This window comes from Notechis scutatus, chromosome 2, assembly GCF_049901735.1.
Source record: "Notechis scutatus isolate UNSWTSFEM ecotype Mainland chromosome 2, rNotScu1.2, whole genome shotgun sequence".
NCBI lineage: Eukaryota > Metazoa > Chordata > Lepidosauria > Squamata > Elapidae > Notechis > Notechis scutatus.
In genome coordinates, this window is record NC_142010.1 from 213,786,309 (window position 1) to 213,809,143 (window position 22,835).

Consider the following 22,835-nt stretch of genomic DNA (forward strand, 5'->3'; position numbering starts at 1 on the left):
CGGAGCAGCTTCGGCTGAGAATAATAACTATTCGTCTCTTTTTATCAGCGAAGCTGCTCCGAAACGAAGGCAGGCAGGCAGGCAGGCAGGCAGAACAGAGCACTGGGTTGAACCGCGCGGGCGGGCAGGGTGGGGTAAGCGGGCGCTCGGAGGAGCTGCGGCGACAGGAAAAGCCACCACCACCCGGCTTCTTTGAAGCAGTTTCTTCCTGGGCTGGTGGAGCAGCGAGAGACGACTGAGAGAGGAACGAGGCAGACACCTGAGGAGAGGAGGGACACCTGAGGGAGGCAGGGCAGGGCGGGCGCTCCCTGAACTTGGTGGTTTTGCTGGCAGACGTTTTATTACCCGACTAGGTAACAACATCAGATGTTACCTAGTCAGGTAATGAAACGTCTGCAAGCAAACACCAAACTCGATTCTCCCCTCCCCGGTCCTTGAAAAAGTGTTTGTGCTTGAAACTGGTCCCTGGTACAAAAAAGGGTGGGGACCACTGCTTTAAACCCAAGAATATACTAAGGCAGACATTTGTCCTCCCCAAGGATAAAACACCCAGACACAAACCGAGCAATGTGATATATGCAATACAATGGAGCGAAAGATGTGCAGATCTGTACATTGGTGAAACAAAACAACTTCACAAGCGCATGGCACAACATAGGAGATCAAACCCATCAGGACAAGTTTCAGCAGTCCATCTGCATTTGAAAGACAAAGGTAATTCTTGAAGGCAGCAAAGTCCAATTTTAAAAGCAGCTGTGTTTGGTGGAGATTTTTTTCAGCATTGATGTGGCTCAGAATTGATAAATAGAACAAAATATTTGACAGCAGAAAGATTGTGCCAGTTTTGAAACCAGCAAGCAAAAAAGCCAATGATATACTTATTTTTACCATGTATTTCCAGAAAGGGGGGGGGATTTTTCCTTTATAGTGTGAAACTGAGGAGGCAGAATGATGTACTCATTACTGGCCAGCAGAAATACCAATTAGAAACAGTACTTGTTTGTTGGCAAGAATGACAAGTTGTTACCGACCACTGATTATGAGTGAAATAAACTCAGTAAAGAAAAGAAGCCTGTTCTGATTATTTAAACAATTATATGAAATTATATTTTATTTCACAAGACAGAAAACTGGCCTGAAGTAACCTGGTGAACTTCAGGAGCTGAGGCTTGACTTGGGCCTGAGTCTCTCTGTTTCCTAACCTATGCCATAGTGAATCACCTGTTACCTCTTTTCAAACAACAGGTAAAGGTTTTTAGTGATGCTGCAATGTTATGGATTGCATGGGTAATCAAAACCTTATAATAACTTTACAGATGTCCCAGATAGCTGAAGAAGCCTGGTATAGGCTTTTGCAAGTGAGACGTAAGACAGGATGATATAAGATCTCTGGGGGAATGATTAAACCATGAAGAATCATAAGAAAGGATCAGCAGCAGTCCAATGAAAGTATTGGAGCTATACATTCTTCTATTCTCTGCATCTTCTCCAGGAAATGGTTTATACATACATGCAAGATTTATGATAGACGTCACCAGGAAAATGGGTCAAGCAAATAAGTTAATAAAGAATTCCTAATGACTGGTTATTGTGTCAGGGGAAAAACAGAGTATTCAGTGAATCAAAGTCTTTAATAACATATCTTTTGTGATTATATGGGTTTATGGAATAATTAATTCCCCAAAGAAACACATGCTGTATGCTTCACTTAGAACAAATGTTAAATATTTCATTTAATGTTTGCTATTAAATTTATTCTTATACTGCAACTGATAAATTTGTAACATGTGAAAATACTAAGCCTCTACTTTCCTTTTTCAGCCTCCTTGACAAGTTAAGGGGAAATGAGGCTTGGAGCACAAGTTGTAAATTTTATATGCTGCTGACTGACCAATTTGATTTTTACATGATAAATGAATACTAAATGTCTATCTTAGTATTATTAATTTGTGAAGCATAAACACAAAAGAAGCAACAGGATTTTTATGTTGTCTTGTAGGCATAATGATTTTTTGAAGGAAAAGAATCATATAGAAATTGATTCACTGTTCATTTTTCTAACAGCAGCTACAAAACAAACATTAATTATTTTAGTAATGTGACTGATTTGCAAAATATCCTACATATATTTTATGGCCCATTAATGGATCATGATAGCCACTCAGTCCAAAGGCTATCTTCCCCTTTATGTGAAAATAGTTAAAACTCCAGCATTTATTTATAAAGAAATAATATTTCAGTTGTGATAAAATTATGCTCCTGGGCTTTGTTATGCAAATGAAATCTAAAGTTAATCATTGTGCATAAGGAACTGGCCTAACCAAACCTTTTGGTGATGATGAGAGATCAAAATACCAGCAAATTCTTATATAAAGAGGTACAGGGAAAAATGAAACAGCAGCAAAGTTGCAGCACCAGAGAAGATTCTTTCCAAATGATTATTTTCTTATCAAGATCTTCTGAAGCTGAAATAGTTTATAAGAGATCATACATGAGAAACATGGTACATCAATAAAAGTCTTTAGAAACATTTCAAATCTAGTTTGATTGATTTTTACCTTACCTTGGCCAATATGATAAGTAAACAATAGTTTTTTATCATTTTTCCCTTTTGGGGGTTTTATTTTTATTCTATTTTATTCTATTTGTATTGCTATTATGGGCATATCTCAAACATACTATGTGTTCAGTTTCATACCTCTACAGTAAGGCAGATTGCAATAAAGTGGATGATACATTTTTCTTTGGTTTCCAGTGTATATAAAAGTTATTCTTACACAATACTATAGACGAGGAGTGTCAAATTCATGTCGTCATGGCAATGTCATGTGATGTATCATGACTTTTTCCCCCTTCGCTAAACCAGGTGTGGACATGGCCAACATGTGACGCATCCGGCCCATGGGCCACAAATTTGGCAGCCCTGCTATAGACTACGAAGCCTGCAATAGTATTGTGCTTTAAAATGTACACACCATAATTAAAAATATTTTATGGCTAAAAATGGCAATCATAATCTCGGCCTTAACCAAGTCATAATCTTTTTGCTGATAGAGGATCTTGAGAAAAATTAAAATTAAAAATTAAAGTACATCAAAGGAAATGCAATAAAACAAAGGATGCCAGTATATATTTTTTCATTGTTTTTGTACTATTGTATACAACTAAATAAAATATACATACACACAGGTGACATATAGATACATACATACACAATATATATATGTGTATATATGTATGTGTGTATGTGTGTGTGTGTGTGTGTGTGTATACACACACACACACACACACACACACACACACACATTTATAGACCAAGTGTACAGGGTTTTATAGCTAAACTAGCTATTCTGGTTTATTCAATAAACCATGTTTAAAAATGAATTGCTTGTTTCTCATATGGTTTCACATAAAAAGCATCATTTTTTTTCTTTTTAACAATCCTATAACCCCTTCTATCAGGACAAAATTGGAGTGACTGAGTGGAGCTGAGCATTTGCTGACCGAATGCCCTTCCTGACACCTATGCAGAGTTTACAGCAGACAATTACTCATTGCACCCAGAGAGAAATATCTGCCACTACCTAGGATCAAACTCATAGCCTCCTGATTGTGAGGTGAGAGCTTCACTTCTAGGCCACCGTGCTGCTCACACAATAAGTATCAACGCCGACAAAACAGTGCTGAACATCTCAAGAGCAACAGTACAGTGTGTAGGATTCATCTTTAATATGGGAAGGTGAAATGATGCTGCCCATACATTAAATAGTTGTGATTTAACAGGTTTAAAGCAGCAGTAAATCAGACGGGCCTATCTCAACTTCATAAATTCAGTCCACATTTCAGGCACACCTATCAGGCTCACCAGATAGAATAAATTTGAAGGAGGAGCAAGGGAAAATAAATGAGGGAAATGGTATCTAGGAACTCTAAGACAGGAATCAGTAAAGTTTTCATAGAACACCATTGCTGATTCCAGGTTGTTTTCTAAATAATTGCTTTGTCTCCTGCCTGATCATAGCAGGCTCAAACCTAGCTCCCATCAGCAACTTACTGCAATGGAGCCTTGCCAGGTTTGCTTAAAGACTAAACATTCCTGTGCCACCTTTTGATGCCTTCTCTTCAGTGTGACGGTCCTGAGGACTGGGAAGAGGAGATAGTGGTTCCTGGGTCAATTTCCACTGAGTCCAAAGCTACTTGCTGATTCAACATTTTTATGACGTCAATTTTCACATTGAACTCTGAGTGTCAGGTGTTCCTACTCCCCAAATAGCACATTCTGTGTCTACTTGCCTATTGTTTTTCAGAAACCCTACAGAGAAGCTTCCTCGACTAAAACAGCAAATTCCTCTGGAGGGAGAACTCAAGGGCTGCTTTTCCTCACACACAAAAGTACACGGAACAAGAAAAAGCTGAATTGTCACCAAAGAAGGCAAAATGTCTACTATAAATAAACTAAGAGCCTTATTACTCAATCTGTATTACAGTAATTGGACCCTGAAACAACAAGATGAAAATGCAGTTTTGTTTCCTTTTAAAATGAAATAAAGTAGTTTTGTTGTGGGCAATAAATTGGCCTCACCTAGATAATTTCCCCCCCTAAAAGCATTAACATCTATAATATCTAAATATTTAAACCAATGGGCAATTATCCCAACGTTACTTAAGTATATGTAGCTGACATTTTACAAAGTCTTGGATGACATGCCACAGAATGATAATGCAGGGCTTGTATTTGAGTCCTGTTTCCACTAAGAAAAAAAATTGGAACAACTTCAATAAAAGAATGCACAAATATACGGCTTTGAATAGGCATCTCAAATTATGTGATGAAAAGGAGTTTGGGGTGCCTGCTACATAAAATATTGGAACTTAAATCGTCTTCTTCAACATCAATACAATTTACTCTGGGAATAACTCTAATGGAAAGAAAACTAGGAATAATATAATAGCCACAAATATATAGAAACAACCAAGTTAGCTCTTGAGGCAATTTTTTTAAAGGTAGACATCATTGAGTTGACTTTGATTCCCTTGACTGCATGAATTAAAACAATATGAAGATTCGATTTTTAAAATTTCACTGTCGCATCTAAAATACTAAATCATGAAATAGGAAACAACAGACAAAATAGTCTTCTATAATGGGCATTTTATCATAACAAACACATAAGGTATTGGAAAAATTGCAAGGAATTTATTTCTTAAGGTTAGTGCTGCTAATGCTGATACTATACCAAAAATGGTGGGAAGGTTAAGCAAATAATTTTTTTTGTTCTCTTCGTTGGCATTGTATCATTCTTTCACTGTTTTCCAGCTTTTGCCATACTGAGACAATGCTAACTTTTCTGCAGGACCGGTTATATTAAGGGTGTCCTTGGGCACCTGCACCATTACAATGTTATAGAATTCAACTGGCATGCAGAAATCTTTCTTGGCTCTATGCTTTCTCTGACCGTTTAACCAGATAGATAATGTTACATTTTAAAAGTGAAATACTGGCATGCTTTAAAGCAAAATGCCAGCTTTCTGCATCATTAAAGCACTCTTCTATGGGGGTAAAATGATGAGTATCTGTACTCCAGTACTACTTTTGGAAGCGTATACACTCCCCCCCCAATAAAAACTCCAAAAACAAAATAATATGAAGCAATATATTTTTTGGCAATAGTGAACCATAAACTTCTCAACCAAGATTCACCCATTACGTGGTATAAATGCACCCCAAGTTTGGATGTATATTCACCTAAAGCTAGGCAGCAGATCTGAGTAAAATATGATTATAGAAAAATGTTATATGGTAGTAATAAGTATGCTGAAAGTAGGACAAAGTATTCTGAAAAACATGGAAATGTTAGTAGGAATCATATTGTGAGTGGTTATAACTATTGTAATCAACCAGCAGACCTTTCCAAATTTCAGCTGTCTCAGAGGTCCACATGAAAGGTTTTCCCAGCAGGAAATATAAGAAAAACTTAAGGTTACATATCTATCTATCATTAAGTTGTTGAAAATAGGCTAGAATTGAAACTGAAGCTCTGAATTATTCAGTAGTTTGTTTTTCCATACTTAGGTCATGTCACATACCGTAATTAATAGGAAGAGGCAAATAATACAGATATAGATAGATTTCAGATTGCCCAGAAGACACTTCTATACATCTCAAAATTGCCCAATATATTTCAGTGCAAATTCTGGTTTAATTTATAAGTTTAAAAATACAGATAGCTCATCCCAACTAGGGTTTCTCTGCAATAACGCCACGGTAGATCTATAACGCTAGATAGAAAGATAATGTAAACATATCGGAGACTGAGCGAGGCATTTGGCTCCACTTCTGAAGATTACTGAAGCTAAAATTAGCTTCTCGGTAATCTTCATAAAGCAAAACGATCGAAAACCAAGAGGAAGGATTATTCTCCTCAACCCGCTCAAGAAATGTATAGGGTGATGTAATGTGATTTGTTTGAGATGAGATCACAACTGAAAAAAGGAAGAGAAAAACTTTCAGAGACTGACAGTGGCATCTGTACATAAGGTATGTTCGTGAAAAACAGATGACTTATCTGAGAGAGTCCAAACCAAGGCGGATGTTCCGTCAATTAAGTAAAAATTTGGGGGAAGAATGGATCCAATTACAGCTAGTACGGATGACCAAGGGAGCTTCTGCAGAAAGTAAGCAGATCCCCTCTTAAGGCATTTCAAGAAAGCCTGGAGAAACACCCTCACACCGCCCACTCGCAATGGAAATCGTTATTTGCACATCTCCGTCTGCAAGGATGAGACAGTCTTTAATAGAGCGCAATGACGGGAAACTCACTTGCCTGATTAATCTTTTTTTGTTTAAAACCTCCCCTCCCCACCCCACCCCACCCCAGTAGCCGTTTGCGCCATCTGGTTTCGGATGGCCGTGCAGATCCTTTGTTCACTTTCGTTAGCTGTGCGGGGAGTCCGGTTGCTAATTCGCATGTAAGCCGAGGACACCCACAGCTGTTCAAAATTGAAACTTATCCCTCCCTGTGCGGCGAGCGAATCGCACCGCGCCTTCTCTGCTGATGTTTTTAGGGCAGGGCTCCCTTTCAGGAACTTTCCCGCCACTCCAGGAAGGGGCGCTGTGGCCCCTTCACTCCGAAAACGGCGACCGAGAGACGGAAGTGAAGCCATAGGCTGGAGGCAAATGCTGCTCTCCTTCCCTTCGACTGCTGGTTCTTGCGTTCCGGCATGCCTTCTTACGCCTCCCGGTTGCTAAGCGGCGGCTGAATTGAAAACGAGTCAGAGGCGCGAAAGGGCTGCGGGCCGGCGGGACTGGGAGGAGAAAAACCTGCCTACTGGTGTGGCTCTTTGGCGTCCTAAATAGGAAGCCGGCTTCAGACGTTATCAGCTGTGCTTGCTTCTTCTGGAGCGGATAACGCCTTGAACCTGGCGTTTTTGGCTCGGTAGCCGCTGCCCCGAATGAAAATGGGCGCTAAGCCTGACCAGCTCCTCATTGTGGTCTCGATCTTGGAAGGTAATGTTTAAAGCAGTTCTCTCCGAGTATTATCGCCTCACCGAGTGCGTGCCTGGAGAGGAATCGGTGGGAAAAGCGATCGATCCCCTTCTGCCTGCGAATACCGCCGAAATCAACCTGGTCGTTTCCAAATTTTGAGTTCTTAGAGGCTCCTGCGGTTGGAGAAGACTTTTGAAAGCAATGATGGACAATCTTGGGTTTGGGTAACGTTCAGGTATTAAAACTGCCCTGAGGATAGTAGCAGGAAAAAAAAAACAACCACTTGGTGCAGCTTGCTGCAGTGTGGCAGTAAATAATTAGATTTTTCTTTTCTGAAGTGTATAGAAGTCTTCCAGTGCAATGAAATACTTTAAGCATCTGTACCAACTGCAAATATTCCATATTTTTTGCACAGATGATAAGACCTTACGGGTACCTCATCTGAATAAGCCAAGCACATTCTAAAGAATGAATTCTTCAGCTTGGTATTTTCCTGAAATATGTGCTTTGTGAGGTAATGAGAGGGAACACTGAGGAAATAATTATTTTACCCAGAGTCATTACAGGGTTGGGCAGTCTTGTATATATTATAAAATAATTTCCTACATCTATAAGCAATAATCTTTCCTGTCTCATATTTGATCTGGATATTGTTAAATGGTTTCCAATGGTTAAAATTGTACTCACATTTTTCCTGATAATGGCAGATTTCTGGTTAATGGCCAAAATAACTTGTATTATCAAAATAAACCCAGGGTAGGCTGTATTGGAAAACACGATAGATAAGGAAGAAAAAATACACATAGGTGTTGTTTTCAGATTATTCAGTCTAGTAGAAAGAATAGTGGTTGGTTACATTGTTCACACTATAATTCAGACTTTCCTATTTCAGAGCTGATATAATTGATGTCTCCAATTTATGGGAGTATTTTGGAACAAACATTACTCAAAACAATACATTGATTCTTGTCACTCTATAAATTGGTAAATAAGCATGGTCTGAAGTCACATTTAAATTTTTAGGCAGATATTGATTTGTCCTTTTTAGTTTAGTTACTGTAGTAAAGTTAAGCATCAGGAATTTTTGTTGCATTATGGGCTTCCACAATGTGGTAAACTCATGCTTCACATGGTAGTTTTTGTAACAACAAATTATTTTTTGATTATATATTACTCAAATTTTGTTGGTGGGTTGATCTATAGTGCACTTATTTACCGTACAGTAGAGCTGAATTTGACTTAACATTGCAGTAGTATTTAAAGTAGTCCTAACTATACATACAATTTCTGCCGCAATATGTTTTATGTGATCATATCATTTCAAAATTTCATAGATTATAAAACTTGTCATGGCAGATGGTTTGCATTTTTGCTTGAGGGAATGCTAGAAGAATCCATCTGATATGTATTTATACTTGTGCTCCACAGAATGAGAGCTGGTGAATAGAATAGCTGTAGCAAAAGAGAGTTCCTCTTCCCTCTGCTCCATAGATTATCTGCTTGATTTTTGTGGAGCCTGAAGATGTGCTGTCTTGCTTCCTAGCTTCAGTTGTCAGTTGATAAAACAGGAGAGAAATGTTAACCATTTTCTTGATTGACATATTGGAAGCCCCATACCAAATAGATAGAATACCATGTTGGTTATTCTTATAGTTCTGTTGTTGTCCTAGAGCAGTGGTGGCTAACCTTTTTGGGCTCCTGTGCCAAAAATTGTGTGTGCGCTTGTGCGCTCGCGTGCCAGCACCCAGAAGGCAATACGCATGCCCCCCATGTCCCCTGCGCATGCGCACACAATCTCCCGCCCCCTTACCTGCACTGCGCCTTCCAACTGATTTTCAGCCTGTTGAGGACTTTTTTGGCCTCCCAGGCTTGAGGAAAGCCTCTGCAGCTTGAAAAATAGGCCCATTTCATCACTTCAGGACAGGAAGTGATGAAATGGGCCTATTTTTCAGGCTGCAGAGGCTTTCCTCAAGCCTGGGAGGCCGAAAAAGGCCTCAAACAGGCCCAAAATCAGCTGGGAGGCATGCCCATGGGCAGTGAGGTAAGTTTGCCTGCGGCTCACATGTCAGCACAAATGGGTCTGCATGCCACCTGTGGCACACATGCCATAGGTTCGCCCTCATGGTCCTAGAGTGTGTTGTCAGGCAAGACTTACATTCCAGAGTAAGCAAAAATAAATTGATGCTTTTGTCCTGCAGGAACCTTTAAGACACTATAGGACAATGATAGTGAGCTATTTGGATTCAGAATATGAAAAAAAATTGAAAATGCCTAACTTGATTCTGCGACATGTCACACCCAATTCCCAAACAAAAGAGGAACCATTTTCTCTCTCCCCCCACCATTTAGACCACCCTGAAACGAGGCACCTGATGCTAGGCCTGAAGTAGATGGCTTTGACTTCAACCCTAATGCCACTGCTGCTTTCAAGCCACATCATGCCCTTTTCTGTGGCTCATGAGCTGTGTACCACTTACCCTTAGGCAGTATTCTCTTTCTGTTGACGGGCCTTCACTCTCCTACCTCAGATTGATCTGGGTTGCATGAGGTCTTCTTTCTTGAAGCAGCTTTGGAGAATGCTGTTCTAGGGTCCTGTTCTTGTTCAATTTTCAGAAGTTGTGCAAGAACACATCCCGTTCCTCTGTATCCTTCAAAAATTGCATGAAAATGGGTGTGCTTTCATGAATAGTTGTTTCGTGTTGATGAACACTGACACATCATCAAAACATTACGGCATATCACCTTTGGCACATACATGTCTTCTGTAGAATATGAGCATGGGCTAGTCTAGTTGAGAGATTGGGATTACAGCCACATACATGCATTAGTTTCAGTATGTTTTGTGAAACAGTCCATACTGTAAATTCTGTCAATGTTTTCCTTAACATTGTATTGGCCATTTCTCTTGGAAGAGTATAATCTTGAGCATTTAAATATGTGACTACTATAAACCTGGTCCCTAATTGTATTTGTACTTCATTCTTAATTAGAATTCTGGTTTAGTATGAATGAATTTGATATCTCCCACTTCTGCTAGCATAAGTAAAGAAATGGAAGCTTTGTGGTTTGTAACAATATACACAAACTGGAAAGATGAAAACCAGGAATTCCTTTTATTTGATGAAACAAATGAGGCAGCATTTCCTGTCAACATTTTATGCTAAAAAATACATAAGTTTCTATGTTAACTCAACAGTAACAGAAAAATGGATTATTTATGCTATACGCTATCCCTTTAAACTAGAATTTGGTTTAGCAGAATATGTAAACACAACATTACATTTTTGAAGCAATCATCTATCTGAATTACTGTCAGTTGCAGACACAATCAAGTCTTGCTGTTGGGATAAGCTGTTTCTAATTTATCTGAAACCAGTCCATTTAACATATAGTCATGCAGTGGTTAAAGAATAGTTTTTGCATATTTGAATCAGATTTCACAATAACAATTTTTCGATTTCAGAGCTTCTTAAATGTATTTTACTTTCTTTTTTCTTTTTTTCTAGGTCGTTATTTCCCAAAACGTCCAAAGCGTATGTTGGTGGTAGAAGCAAAGTTTGATGGCGAACATTTAGCTACAGATCCTGTAGAACATACTGATCAACCAGAATTTGCCACGGAGTTAGCTTGGGAACTTGACAGGAAAGCACTTCACCAACACAGGTTATTTCTCAAAAAGTTGTGAATGGTTTAATTACACTGACCTTCTTTAGGTTCCTGGAATAATATGGATAATAATTATAGTAAGTTGATCTGTGACAATGCTATAAAATTCAGAGACACAGGAGATAAAGATCAGTTGTTTCCCACGGTTGTTATTTTTTCAAATGTCTTTTCAATAGAAGAGATAAATGTAGTAATGGAATATGTGATTGTCAAATATTATATTTATCTAAAATAAAGATAAATACTTTATGCTCCCAGTTTTATTTTTATTTTAATGGGAAGATTGTCATCTATTTGCCTAGAACAAACTAATAGATCAGTTTTCTTCTATCCATCCTTTGGGGAAGGATTATTTTTAAAAGTTTTAAAAGGTATTTCTTGTGAATAAAAATGGTAATAAACTTTCTTTGTTCTCTTTGTGAGAGAATACTTTTAATTATTATAGTTTCTGAGATATGTAAAATATTAAGATAATTGCAGTCAAACTCACAAAAGAAAAAATCAAAATCTAATATGTATGCTAACAATTCTTACATGGGATTTATGTTTTGTACAGATTACAGCGTACACCTGTCAAGTTGCAGTGCTTTGCTTTGGATTCTCTATCTGCAGTTAAAGAGACGATAGGTTATATTGTGCTAGATTTAAGAACTGCTCAAGAGAAAAAGCAGGTATTTGTAATTCTGTATCTATCTCATGATAAGATAGGCTCCCTTTCTGGTATTCCAGATTAAGTTTTTTTTTTAATTTAGATTAAGTAATAATGTATTACCAGATCTAAATTTGCACAGAGTTGAATGTATGTTTGGATTACACCATTTCAGATTACTGGTGAGCTTTTAAATAATTGATAATCCTCCATTAAGGAAAAAAAATCATGTAGACACAGGAAAAAATGTGATTTGACTTTCTGTCATTTAGCTTTTTTGGTAGAAACTTTCTCCATGCAGAAGTTTGGGATTCCACCTGGAGTTATAAAGCAGTATCGGAAAGATATTGCTTTATTCTTCAGTGAAACTGGGCTTTAGATTAACTAAATTACACAATGTGCATATTGAGACACAGTGATGCTATGTAGTGATTTAACCAGAGTTTATTGAAGCCCATAGTCAGCTATGTTGCACAATACACTTAACTATTAATCAGGGAATTCATTCAGAGGAAGACCCAGGCCTACCCCCTCTTCATCCTAGGGTATGCAGGGAGGAACAGATAAGGAAACAATGTGGTTTATGGGAAGGAAAGGGCCTTCATGGGCTGTAGCTGGGAAGACTGTTTAAAAGGGCAAACTGCGCATGGCAAAGTTGCTGGAAGCAGAGTATGCATTATTTTTGTCGAGGCTTATCTGGGTTTTGGCAGTTCTCCCACTGTGTGCCTCATTATCTTTTGGAAGTCTGCAAGTTATTATCCTGGTCGGTTGTGTTAATTACTTCAGCATGGTTTGTGTTGGTTTTTTTATTTCTGCTTTATCTGTATTTTGGGTTTGGACTGCAGTTCTTCCCTTTCTACACTGTTTTTGGAAGAGTTTGATCTCCTGCTGAGGATAATTGGACATTGGGGCCAGGTTGGAGGCATTAAAGGGAAATTATCTACTTTGGTGACTTCGTTATTTTTGTGCGACTCTCTGGCTCATCACATTCGGTGCTATTTTGGAAGATACTATCTGTTCTTAGAAAAATTTTCAGTGTTAATGGAAATAAAAGCTGATGAAACATTATTAAGCTTATGCAAATATGGCGTAAACTATAGTAAAACATTTTTAGATCTTTCCACTGATAAATTCAATTGATTCATAGCATCCCTTGGTAATCATACCAATATGGGAAAACATTATTTCCAATTTCATAGATCTCTAAGACCATAATAATATATTCATGTTGCTTAATTTTTTTGGTTTTGGGAAATTGAACTAAAAACTGATAGCACATAGAATAGATTAATTTCTGCCTGTATACTACATATCTGATGTTTTTGTCACGTAATTATTGTAATGAAAACGGTATGACCACTTTGAATTATTTGTTAATTTTATTTTTGAACTCTTATAATATATTCCTGCTAACTGCTTAATTTATCTTGCTGCACTGCAAATATATTATTTTGTTGCCTCTTCATTATTGCTTCTTTATTGTAAGCATATTATTTATCTTTTTCAATAAAATTGCTACAGCCACCAAAATGGTATCCTTTACTCAGCAACAAATACACAAAATTTAAGCCTGAATTGCAAGTAAATCTGATGTTAGAAACTGACACCAAAGCATCCATCGATGGTTTTAAAGCAAGAGAAGCACCTCCCAGAGAAATGGCAGGTTAGTAGTAAAATAAATGCCTTTTTTCATCAAAAACAGCAGAAATTCTGTGAATTGTGATAAATCTATGAATACTCGAGATCCAGAAATGGTTGGCAAATTTGCCATACAAATGTCTTATCAGCTTCTTTCTATTTGTTATTATTTCTATTGCATATGTTATTTTGTGCCTAAAATGAATTTGTCAGCTTAATAAACTAGTACACTGGTTTATTAATTTTAAATATATGTCTGTCCAATTTTATTATTTATTTGATTTTACTTAAATTCAGGTGGTAGATATCCAAGTTAAGTAGACCTGTTAAGTCAAAAGCCTGCTCAGTCCTATTGGAAAAGTTTGAGATCTTATTTCTGACTGTTTATAAGTGTACAGTATTATATATCCAGAAAATGAAGCATTCTTGGTTAATAATTTTTATTTAAAAGTTGATATAGAGTTATATGTCTTTGCAAAATATGTTAAACTGATATATTTATCTTGTGAATTCATTTCATTTTTAATAATGTTTGTTCAAAGAACAGATTCCTTTCTATCTCTCTTAATGGTAGTTCTGATTGTCTCTTAACTCTAACCCTATATGTCAATACCATATTCAGGCTAATTTCCTTTAAAAATCAAGATGTTAGAATTATAAACTGGATCACATTTTATTATATTTTTCTGTGTTGGATTTTAATTTTTTGTCTTTATTACATTTTATAATATTTCTTGTTTTTCTAATCATTTTTTCTGCTATTTTTTAAATCATTTTTAGCATGTGTACAGTTACTCTATTTAAACTTTATTCAGTAGTTTTACTCTTCATACTTTTATATTATTCTCTGTCCTAAATATTTTTTATATTCCGTTGTAACTTTTAGCAAAGTATAATTTTAATATGTACTGTATTTCATATGGTGGAATTTGTTTTCATCCATATGCTTTATAACATTTTCTTGTGCTCTTTGTATTAAATTAGTTTGATTTATAGTCTGTTTGTATAACCTAGTAAAGCCAGTTTATAAAATCCAGGCATTGTGTCCACTGTCTCTGAACAGTGCAATAACTGCACTCATGATCTTCAGTTAAACTAGTATAATACTTTATTGCAGTTCTACTTGGTAGTTCATGGGAATGAATATATAGAAATGCTTTACAGTATAAAAACTGTGATTTTTAGGAAATACTTTCAACACCAAATTATGCTAAATTATTCCAAGTTGGTAAAGAACTGACCAATTATGAATACAAATTTATTAAAAGGCAAGTTTTAAAAAGTTAAGTGTGTATGTAAGTATGTGTATATGTATATTTTTAAATTATCTATTTGTCTACCTACCTATCAAACAATATATAATATGCACACAAACGTGTGATAAATTTATACAGTTTTTTTTATAACTACTAGGAAATGTTTTGGATTCCTTGAGGCAGACCTTTTGTAAAATGCAGTGACCAAGTTGGTATTGGATGTGTTCATAGCATAAAAATCTATTAATACTTCTGTTATCTATGCAACTTTCAGATCAATTTTTTTAGAATGTCCAAGTCAAATTTCTTCTTGTTTAAAGTATCTTTTCAGTTTCCTGGATTGGACCCCAAAAATCTTATACCTGTTCTAAATGAAGAGGAAGGATATCATCAAATTGGACCAGCAGAATATTGTCGTGATTATTTTGTTTTTTCAGTTACTATTGCATTTGCAACACAATTAGAACAGGTAATAATATTGATTCATCTTTTTAAATAGGTTGTTGTAGTGAATGCAGATTCTTATTTGGTTACCATGTAGATGATTTTATAAAGCATGATCTTCATAGTGCATGATGACTTTGTAATATTATCAAACCTAGGATTCCATATATTCTTTAAAATTATTAGAAAGAAATATTTTGGACCTTTTATGAGCATCTGCTCATTAAAGCTGCCCATATTTTTTTTTCAGCTATCCATATAACTCTGAAGAAAAGTTGTGACTGCTTTGTGTTTCATTAACTGTAATTGCTTCTTTCAATGGGGTCACATCAGCCTGGAATTAGACAAGCTGCTTTAATAAGTATTAGCGAGGAACTGGATTATACAAATTAAAATCATATTTGCAGTAGGCATGGTCCTAGTATCCGACTGTCTCTCTTGTGTTAAAAATCTAAAAAATCTAAAATAACTATATTTTGTCTGATGGGAATAGCTAAAAAAATTATGAGCAGGAGCTAATAATAGTTACCCTTATCTTTTGAGTCCTCTGATTTTATATTTGCTAAATATTTAAATGCCTAAATAAATTTAGTAGAATGTAAAGAAACTTTATAGTGGAAGTGCAGATGAATGCTCATAGTTCCAAATGATCAGTCTGAGAACGCATAGTCTATTTTGTGTTTCCCTTCACAATAGTTAATACCTACCACAGTGAAAATTCCAGAGCGACAGCCTGAATTCTTCTTTTACTATTCACTACTTGGTAATGATGTTACCAATGAACCATTTACTGACCTGATGAATCCAAACTTTGAACCAGAAAGAGCATCTGTTAGAATACGCAGCAGCATTGAATTTCTGAGAGCTTATTTTTTTGCTCACTCAAAGTTGCAGGTAAGCAATTTTACAATTTTTGTGACAATTTAAGCCTCTTCTAAGTTTAAGTTTCTTCTAACATTGGCAATAATCCTGTGGATGAATCACAATGCAGTCTGGCATACATGCAATAGTTTTGGCCCTGCAAAAAAGCAACATAATTCAGTAGGCTCATGCATCAGCAGAATTGGAGACATTCTTTAACGTTCGTTATACTTTCCCTCTGCTTGTGGGGTGTTTAAGTAGAAATGATCCAACATCTACATGTAATGATTAAATCTCTACCTGGCTTAATAGTATCATTTCTCTGGATCAGTTTTGCTGTCCTTGTAGGGGTTGTGAATTGTGACTCATGTCCTATAACATGATTATTGCTAAACGGTGACTTGAAGCATTAGGGATTTGGGGAAATAAAACAATCTGAGAAAAACCAGATTCTGGGGAATCTTTGCTTTCATAAAAGTTAATCTAAGATTCATTACAAATACTTGTGCATCCTCTTTAAAGAATAGTGTTTGCATTTGGAGGTGATTGTGTAACTTCTTTAAATATGACTAATCAGTATGATCTGTTTACTTTTTTTCTTCATAATACTCTTGAATTCTAGATTCATCTGTGCTGTGGAGACCAATCTCTTGGAAGTACTGAAATTCTTTTAACTAGCTTATTAAAGAAAGGAAGTGCCGAAATTTGCCAGCATCCAGTAGCTATAGAAGGAGCATTTATTCTTGTTCCACCTAACAGAGCTCGGCAAAAACTGCCACCCCTGCCTTTGGATATGGCACCCACTGTTGGGGTATCGGTATCACTTCAAAAGGATGGCAGAGTTTGTCAGGTGCAGCTCATTTTTTGTTACTTTGTGTAAAGGTTTAAAGTGTAGGTAAAATACAATAAAATATACTGATGATCACTGTTACATGAAAATGAAATTAATGCTAATCATAAATCTTGCTTTGGGTTTGTTCAGCCTATAATCCAACCAGCTGCAAAGGCTGAGACTGAAAATGTGAAAAAAGATTTGTCTCCAACACATGATAAAGAAGGGAGACCTGAAAATGGCTCTCAAGATATCCTACTTCAGACACAACATTCTCCTCCCATTAAAGAGGATGCTACAGAAAGTGAAGTAGAAAGTATTCAGTATGACAAAAATCCAAAATTAAAGAAAAAAGGTAATAATTGTACAATCCTATTTCTCATAACTTTATTATTATCTTTACCCCAAAGTTATTCTTGCCTTGTATCTTGTTTTGTAGCAGCCTCATAGATGTTACTCTGCATAATGATTTAATTTAATTTAAAGCATTGTAAAAGGTCTTGAGTAGATGGAAAGAGTCAGCAGGTGATTACAATCTACCTATGGAATCCTTTATATTTAGTTTGACAGCATCTGCTCATGGTTGTAGGTTTCATGTTTCATTTTAAAGTAAATTGTTAGTATAAAAACATCAGTTTTTTCTGTGTAAACAGCATATAGTAACTTTATATGATTTTGCCCTTACATGGAAACCTCTTGAAATCTGGAAATATATTTTGTAAATACTAGTCTTACAGAAATATAGCCTTAATCACATGAATTGTGTTTAAGATGCCACATGAAACGTTTTTTATGAACCTATAATAGTAGATATATATCTGGTTGAGAATTGTGTTTTTAACAAATAAAACTAGAGTAATAAGGGTAAAGGTTTCCACTGTCCACTCAAATCAGACTCTAGGGGGTGGTGCTCATCTCCTTTCTTAGCCAAGGGAACCAGCATTGTCCAAAGACAGTTCCATGGTCATGTCATATACACTGAGGTGCACAGAATGCTGTTAACTTTCCCAGCTGAATGATACCTATTTATCTACTTGCATTTGCATTCTTTCCTACTCTAGGTTGGCAGGAGCTGGAGCAAGTAACAGGAGCTTATCCTGTCATGTGGCACTCAGGTCTCGAACTGAGACTGTCAGCTTTCCAGCTGACAAGTTCAGCCTCTGTAACTGCTGAGCCATCACACCTTAGAGTAATAGTAACTTACACTTATTTAAAACTGTTGCAACAGTATAGCAATAGCAATAACACTTAGATTTATATACCGCTTTATAATACTTTACAGCCCTCTCTAAGTGGTTTTACAGAGTCAGCATATTGCCCCAACAATATTGGTCCTCATTTTACCCACCTCAGAAGGATGGAAGGCTGAGTCAACCTTGAGCCAAGTGGGATTTGAACTGCCAAACTGCAGGCAGCCAGTATCAAAGATTGAGAAGTCTTTATTGGAACAAAAGTTAACACTTTTTTTGTGTTTATATTTGCAGATTTGAAAACTAAAATGCCTGCTTCTCAGACTCAACATCCCAGTACTTCTGAATCCACTACAGGACAAAAAATTGCTGTTCCTGCATCATCCCATCATTTTTGTTTTTCGGTAGATTTAAGAGCTGTCCATAATCTGGATGCTGGATTTCCTGTTAATTGTATGTTAAGGTATGAACGCTTTACACTGTAGTTCATTGGGAAGGCATGATTTATTTTTGCTATATAAAACAATGTAAAATCTTAAGATATAGATCTAGAATATATTTCCTGAAATTTGCTTAAAATTACTTGTCAGGTTGATTTGATATTAATTTTGTCTTCCTCCATAGGTATTCATACCCATTTTTTGGCAGTGCTGCACCCATTATGACAAATCCTCCTGTGGAAGTAAGAAAAAACATGGAAGTATTTCTTCCACAATCATACTGTGCTTTTGATTTTGCAACTATGCCCCATCAGCTTCAAGATACCTTTTGCAGGTAACTTATGTACTGAGATATTCTTTTAATAATAGATTCATTAATATCTTCACTTTTATGCAAACTAAGTTTTCTGTACTAAAATGTTTACTATTTAAAATTTGTTCTAAATCACTTGTTTGTTCAGATAGCATATGTATCTTGTTCCTATGTTTGTGCAATGTGTTTTTAAAAATAAATTATGATTGTTTTAAAAATATGTGATCCTACCTTTTTATGAAGAACAGAATTTATAACTTTGAATTGACCTATGCCAATCATAGATTAATGAACAGAAAAAAATAGAACAAATTGTCATCATAAATTCAGCCAGGTGGCAGATAAAGAGACTGGGACCCTAATTGGCTCCCAGAAATTTGTGGTATTGTTTTCAAAGATGAGAATATGTACGCCATTGCAGGTACTAATAGAGGTTGTTAGTTTTGTAATGCTACAATGAAAATGCAGAGAAAGTATTGAACTTAATAATTTTATTTATTTATTTATGCACCACCCATCTAACCTAAGTGACTCTGTCCAAAGTCACCATTATAATAAAACCGTATAAAGACATGAATTACAGCATACATTAAAAACAATGAAAAACAGGTAAAAACTTCCAAGTACAGATCAAATCAAGGTACAAAATTCAATTCCACCAGCTGAAGCTACTGAATGCTTTTCAAGGGTAGTTCCCTATAGAGCATGCTACAATAATTTATTCTGAAGTTGAGTGTATGAGTGACTGTAAGTAGAGTTTCACGTTTCAGGAAGGGGCACAAGTGATACACAAAACTTTGCAAAGTGGGAGTTGTGGGTCTAGAAGAAATCCATATTGCACACAGTGCCACTTCATCCAGTATCAAAGATGGTAAAGTCCCAGGACTAGAAGGCCTCCAAATCCAGAACCAGACAGTCTGGCCAGGGTTCAGCTGAAGCTCCCCATACAAACCCCTGCAACTTCCCACACTAGGACAAAATGTCAACCATATATCTCTGCCAGGGGTAGAGATACATAACTGAGTATCATTAGCATACCTCACCCCATGGCAACAGATTATTTCAGCAGCTTCATGTAGATATTAAAAAGGAGTAGAGAGACTACTACCAAATCCTGCAGAACTCTACATAGCTAGGGTCGAGGGCAGCACTCCCAATTAACATCAATTAGTATGCCCCACAGAAAGGAAATGAACCAGCTCCGTACTGGCCCACTGCCAGCTCCAAAGCCAAGGTAGTATTTAATAGTGCCTTCATTTCTGATTGAAAAGTATCCTTTGTACACATATTTTACCATTGCTCCAGTAGGCAAGATCAAATAGTTTTCTTTTGTATCAGTTAGAGAGCAATGTCCCACCCCGTTTTTACTCTTCACTAAATTTACACTTTCTTATTTTTCTACATCCATATTTTAAATCTCAATTTCTCTGGATTTCTGACAGTCCAGAAAATCCCTGACTTTCTGATCATATCAGAAGAGTCTTAAATGGCTAGAGTTGCTATTTCAGTTAAGTTCTTCAAGCACAGCCTTATTGGGAAATCTATTCCTCCTACTCATACCAAGAAGTATTTTTGTCAGTTGGAGAGGAGGAGGCAGGAGCTTTTACCTTTGGCTATGATGTTGGTTGATCCTATTTTGAAACCAGATGAATGGGAGCAGCATAGTGGAGAATATTTCCCTCACCATGAAATTGGTGGGGCCACTCCATCTGGATTTCTGTTGCTAGATCAGACAAGTAATCTTCACTGAATCTCCCTCTGATCCCAGTATTCTTTCCCTGGGGATCTGGAAGGCAATTCCTTCTTTTTCCCTGGAAGCGGTACTGATTGAACAGTGGCTCAGTCTATTCAACATGAATCTTGGAAAGCAGATCCTCCAATGCTACTGAGATCACCATGAGATTTGTCAAACTTTAAATAGACCTCCTTGCACTGCTAGTCAGCTGCAAGTTGTTCCAATTCATTTCCTGATTCTTCATAGAAGACATATTAGCCTAGGATGCTCTTGAAACAAATTATCAAAATATCTTCTCATCACTCCCTTTTCTACAATATCTGGATGTTCTGTCTCACCTGTAACCACAGATGAAACTTCAAGTTATATAGTTCAAATACTTTACGTAAACAAAACCAGAGGCAGAAGATTCACTTGCTCTGTTATCACAGTCCTTTGGCAATCCTCCTAGAATCTGTCCGGCAATTCTATAAAGTTCGTAACTCACAACGCAGTAAATCAGATGCAAGTCTTTCCAAGGCAAGATTCACTTTGTTTTCCAGCAAATATTTCAAAGTCATGCGCACCCTTATATCCTCTAAGAAAGGGCGTGTTAGTCTCATTAATTAATCCTTTGCTGGACGTCTCTTTTCTAATTGAGATTGACGTCTCAATCTTCTCCTAGTTCTGGCATCCAGCCAGCATCCGGCAGTTTCATCACAGCTGGAATCCTCTGATACACTTTCCTAATTAATAGTTAACACCTGAGGTGCAATCAGGGAGGGAGTTCTAGAAGAGGAAGACATATCTGAAACTTCTAATAAATTAGGTTCATCTCTCAGATTCAACTCCTCCTCTTCCCCCAAACTCCTCTCAAGGTCGCTCAGCAATGCAGGCTCGAATCTCAATGCCATATCTTCCTCCTCACTCGAGCCCACATCTGCTGACCGATCAGGTTCAAGTCTCGGAGTCACAACATCTGGAGAAGATAGAAATAATCCTGGTGACTTCCAAGTGGCTCAGAAGATTTTTATATTTAGTTACAGCAGCTGTGCATGGACTCTCCACATCAGTCTGGACCTTCTCAATCAGGGATACTGTTTCATCTAGATCAAGTTTGGTTTTAGTAGTTAGGCTGTAGGTCGATTACAAACACTGTGGACCTTAGATTGCAATGCAGCCCCCATTCAAACTCTTTTAGTCTCTTGTACATAGTCCAATGGTCTGGATTTTCAAAATCATTAAGCACACTTTTTGTTGTACTTTTTGCCCATTGTCGTTGCCATTTTTCAAATAATGACTTTTTAAAAGCAAGCTTGGTGATTCAAGTTACTACTCTTATCTGCACAGAGGTATTTAAGAATAACATTAAGACTAACCTAAACACGTCCACTCATCAAGAGATTCTTACACAGACTTTTGTGCTCTATAACAGAAGCTTCCTGGGTGTACCATCCAGTGCACGTAAATAAAAAAAATCTGTACTGTATCTTGGAACACGCCATTTTAAACAATGCTTCTCTGTTAACACAACATGGAGACCCTTATAGCCATGTCAATTTAATTTTTTTCTCCTGCTTCAACAGTTTAATGGACATTTGAATTTGTACTTCTAATCTTGGAAGGAGGAGGTTTTGTTTATTGATATATCAGTGCTACTGTTCTATTCTTTGGTTTCTGTTACTAATATTGTTCATCAGCCCCTTAATTGGTTAAAAGATCATTCTTATTTATAGATGCCAACAGGCACATTTAAAAAAGAAATTATTCTTGGGAGAAGCATGCCAGCTAAGGAAATTCGTGGTGGAAAAAAAGATTTCATTATATGTCCAGTATTTCAGTCTTTGCCTGCTACTGTCATGAAAAGGATTCTGTATTTTATCATGTAGTGATTCAGGTTAAACAACTGAATCCTATAAAACTAGAAATGCTTACTTTAAACTGAATGTACTTTTAGGAAATAATACTTGTTAATTGAAAAAGTAAATATATCAGAGTATGAATCCTGACAGCTGTTGTGACAATGCAAATATGTTACAATGAGCTTTCAAATGTCAATAGCTAAACATTTAGGAATGGAAAAATTAAAATAACAACTGCATTGAAGTTCCAATCTAGAATTGCCTCCTGTTTTTAGAATCATAAAACAAAAGATGGCAGATGAAGTCTAAAAACATATTGCAGTACTTTGATTTCTTTTAGGATAAATTGCCATTGCAATTCATCAAATATGAATAAGTCACAAAAATGAGTATCTTTAAATTTCAAGTGTTGTACATTTAAAGCATTTTTGCATTTATTTGTTTATATTGAAAGCTAAACAATCTAATTAAAATACTTTTATTT

At 36.5% G+C, this 22,835-nt stretch overlaps 1 protein-coding gene across 1 annotated transcript in view; it reads left to right on the plus strand.

Moving 5' to 3' along the window:
* Window positions 1-7,167: 7,167 nt before the first annotated feature.
* Window positions 7,168-22,835, plus strand: part of CEP120 (centrosomal protein 120) — a 34,078-nt gene continuing 18,410 nt past the window's right edge. The window contains exons 1-10 of the mRNA XM_026673676.2: window positions 7,168-7,507; window positions 10,993-11,149; window positions 11,709-11,823; window positions 13,323-13,464; window positions 15,016-15,164; window positions 15,836-16,033; window positions 16,623-16,850; window positions 16,983-17,187; window positions 18,317-18,485; window positions 18,647-18,796. Of these exons, the coding sequence (XP_026529461.2) occupies window positions 7,453-7,507; window positions 10,993-11,149; window positions 11,709-11,823; window positions 13,323-13,464; window positions 15,016-15,164; window positions 15,836-16,033; window positions 16,623-16,850; window positions 16,983-17,187; window positions 18,317-18,485; window positions 18,647-18,796 (1,568 nt within the window). The 5' untranslated portion in view covers window positions 7,168-7,452. The remainder of the gene's footprint in view (window positions 7,508-10,992; window positions 11,150-11,708; window positions 11,824-13,322; window positions 13,465-15,015; window positions 15,165-15,835; window positions 16,034-16,622; window positions 16,851-16,982; window positions 17,188-18,316; window positions 18,486-18,646; window positions 18,797-22,835) is intronic.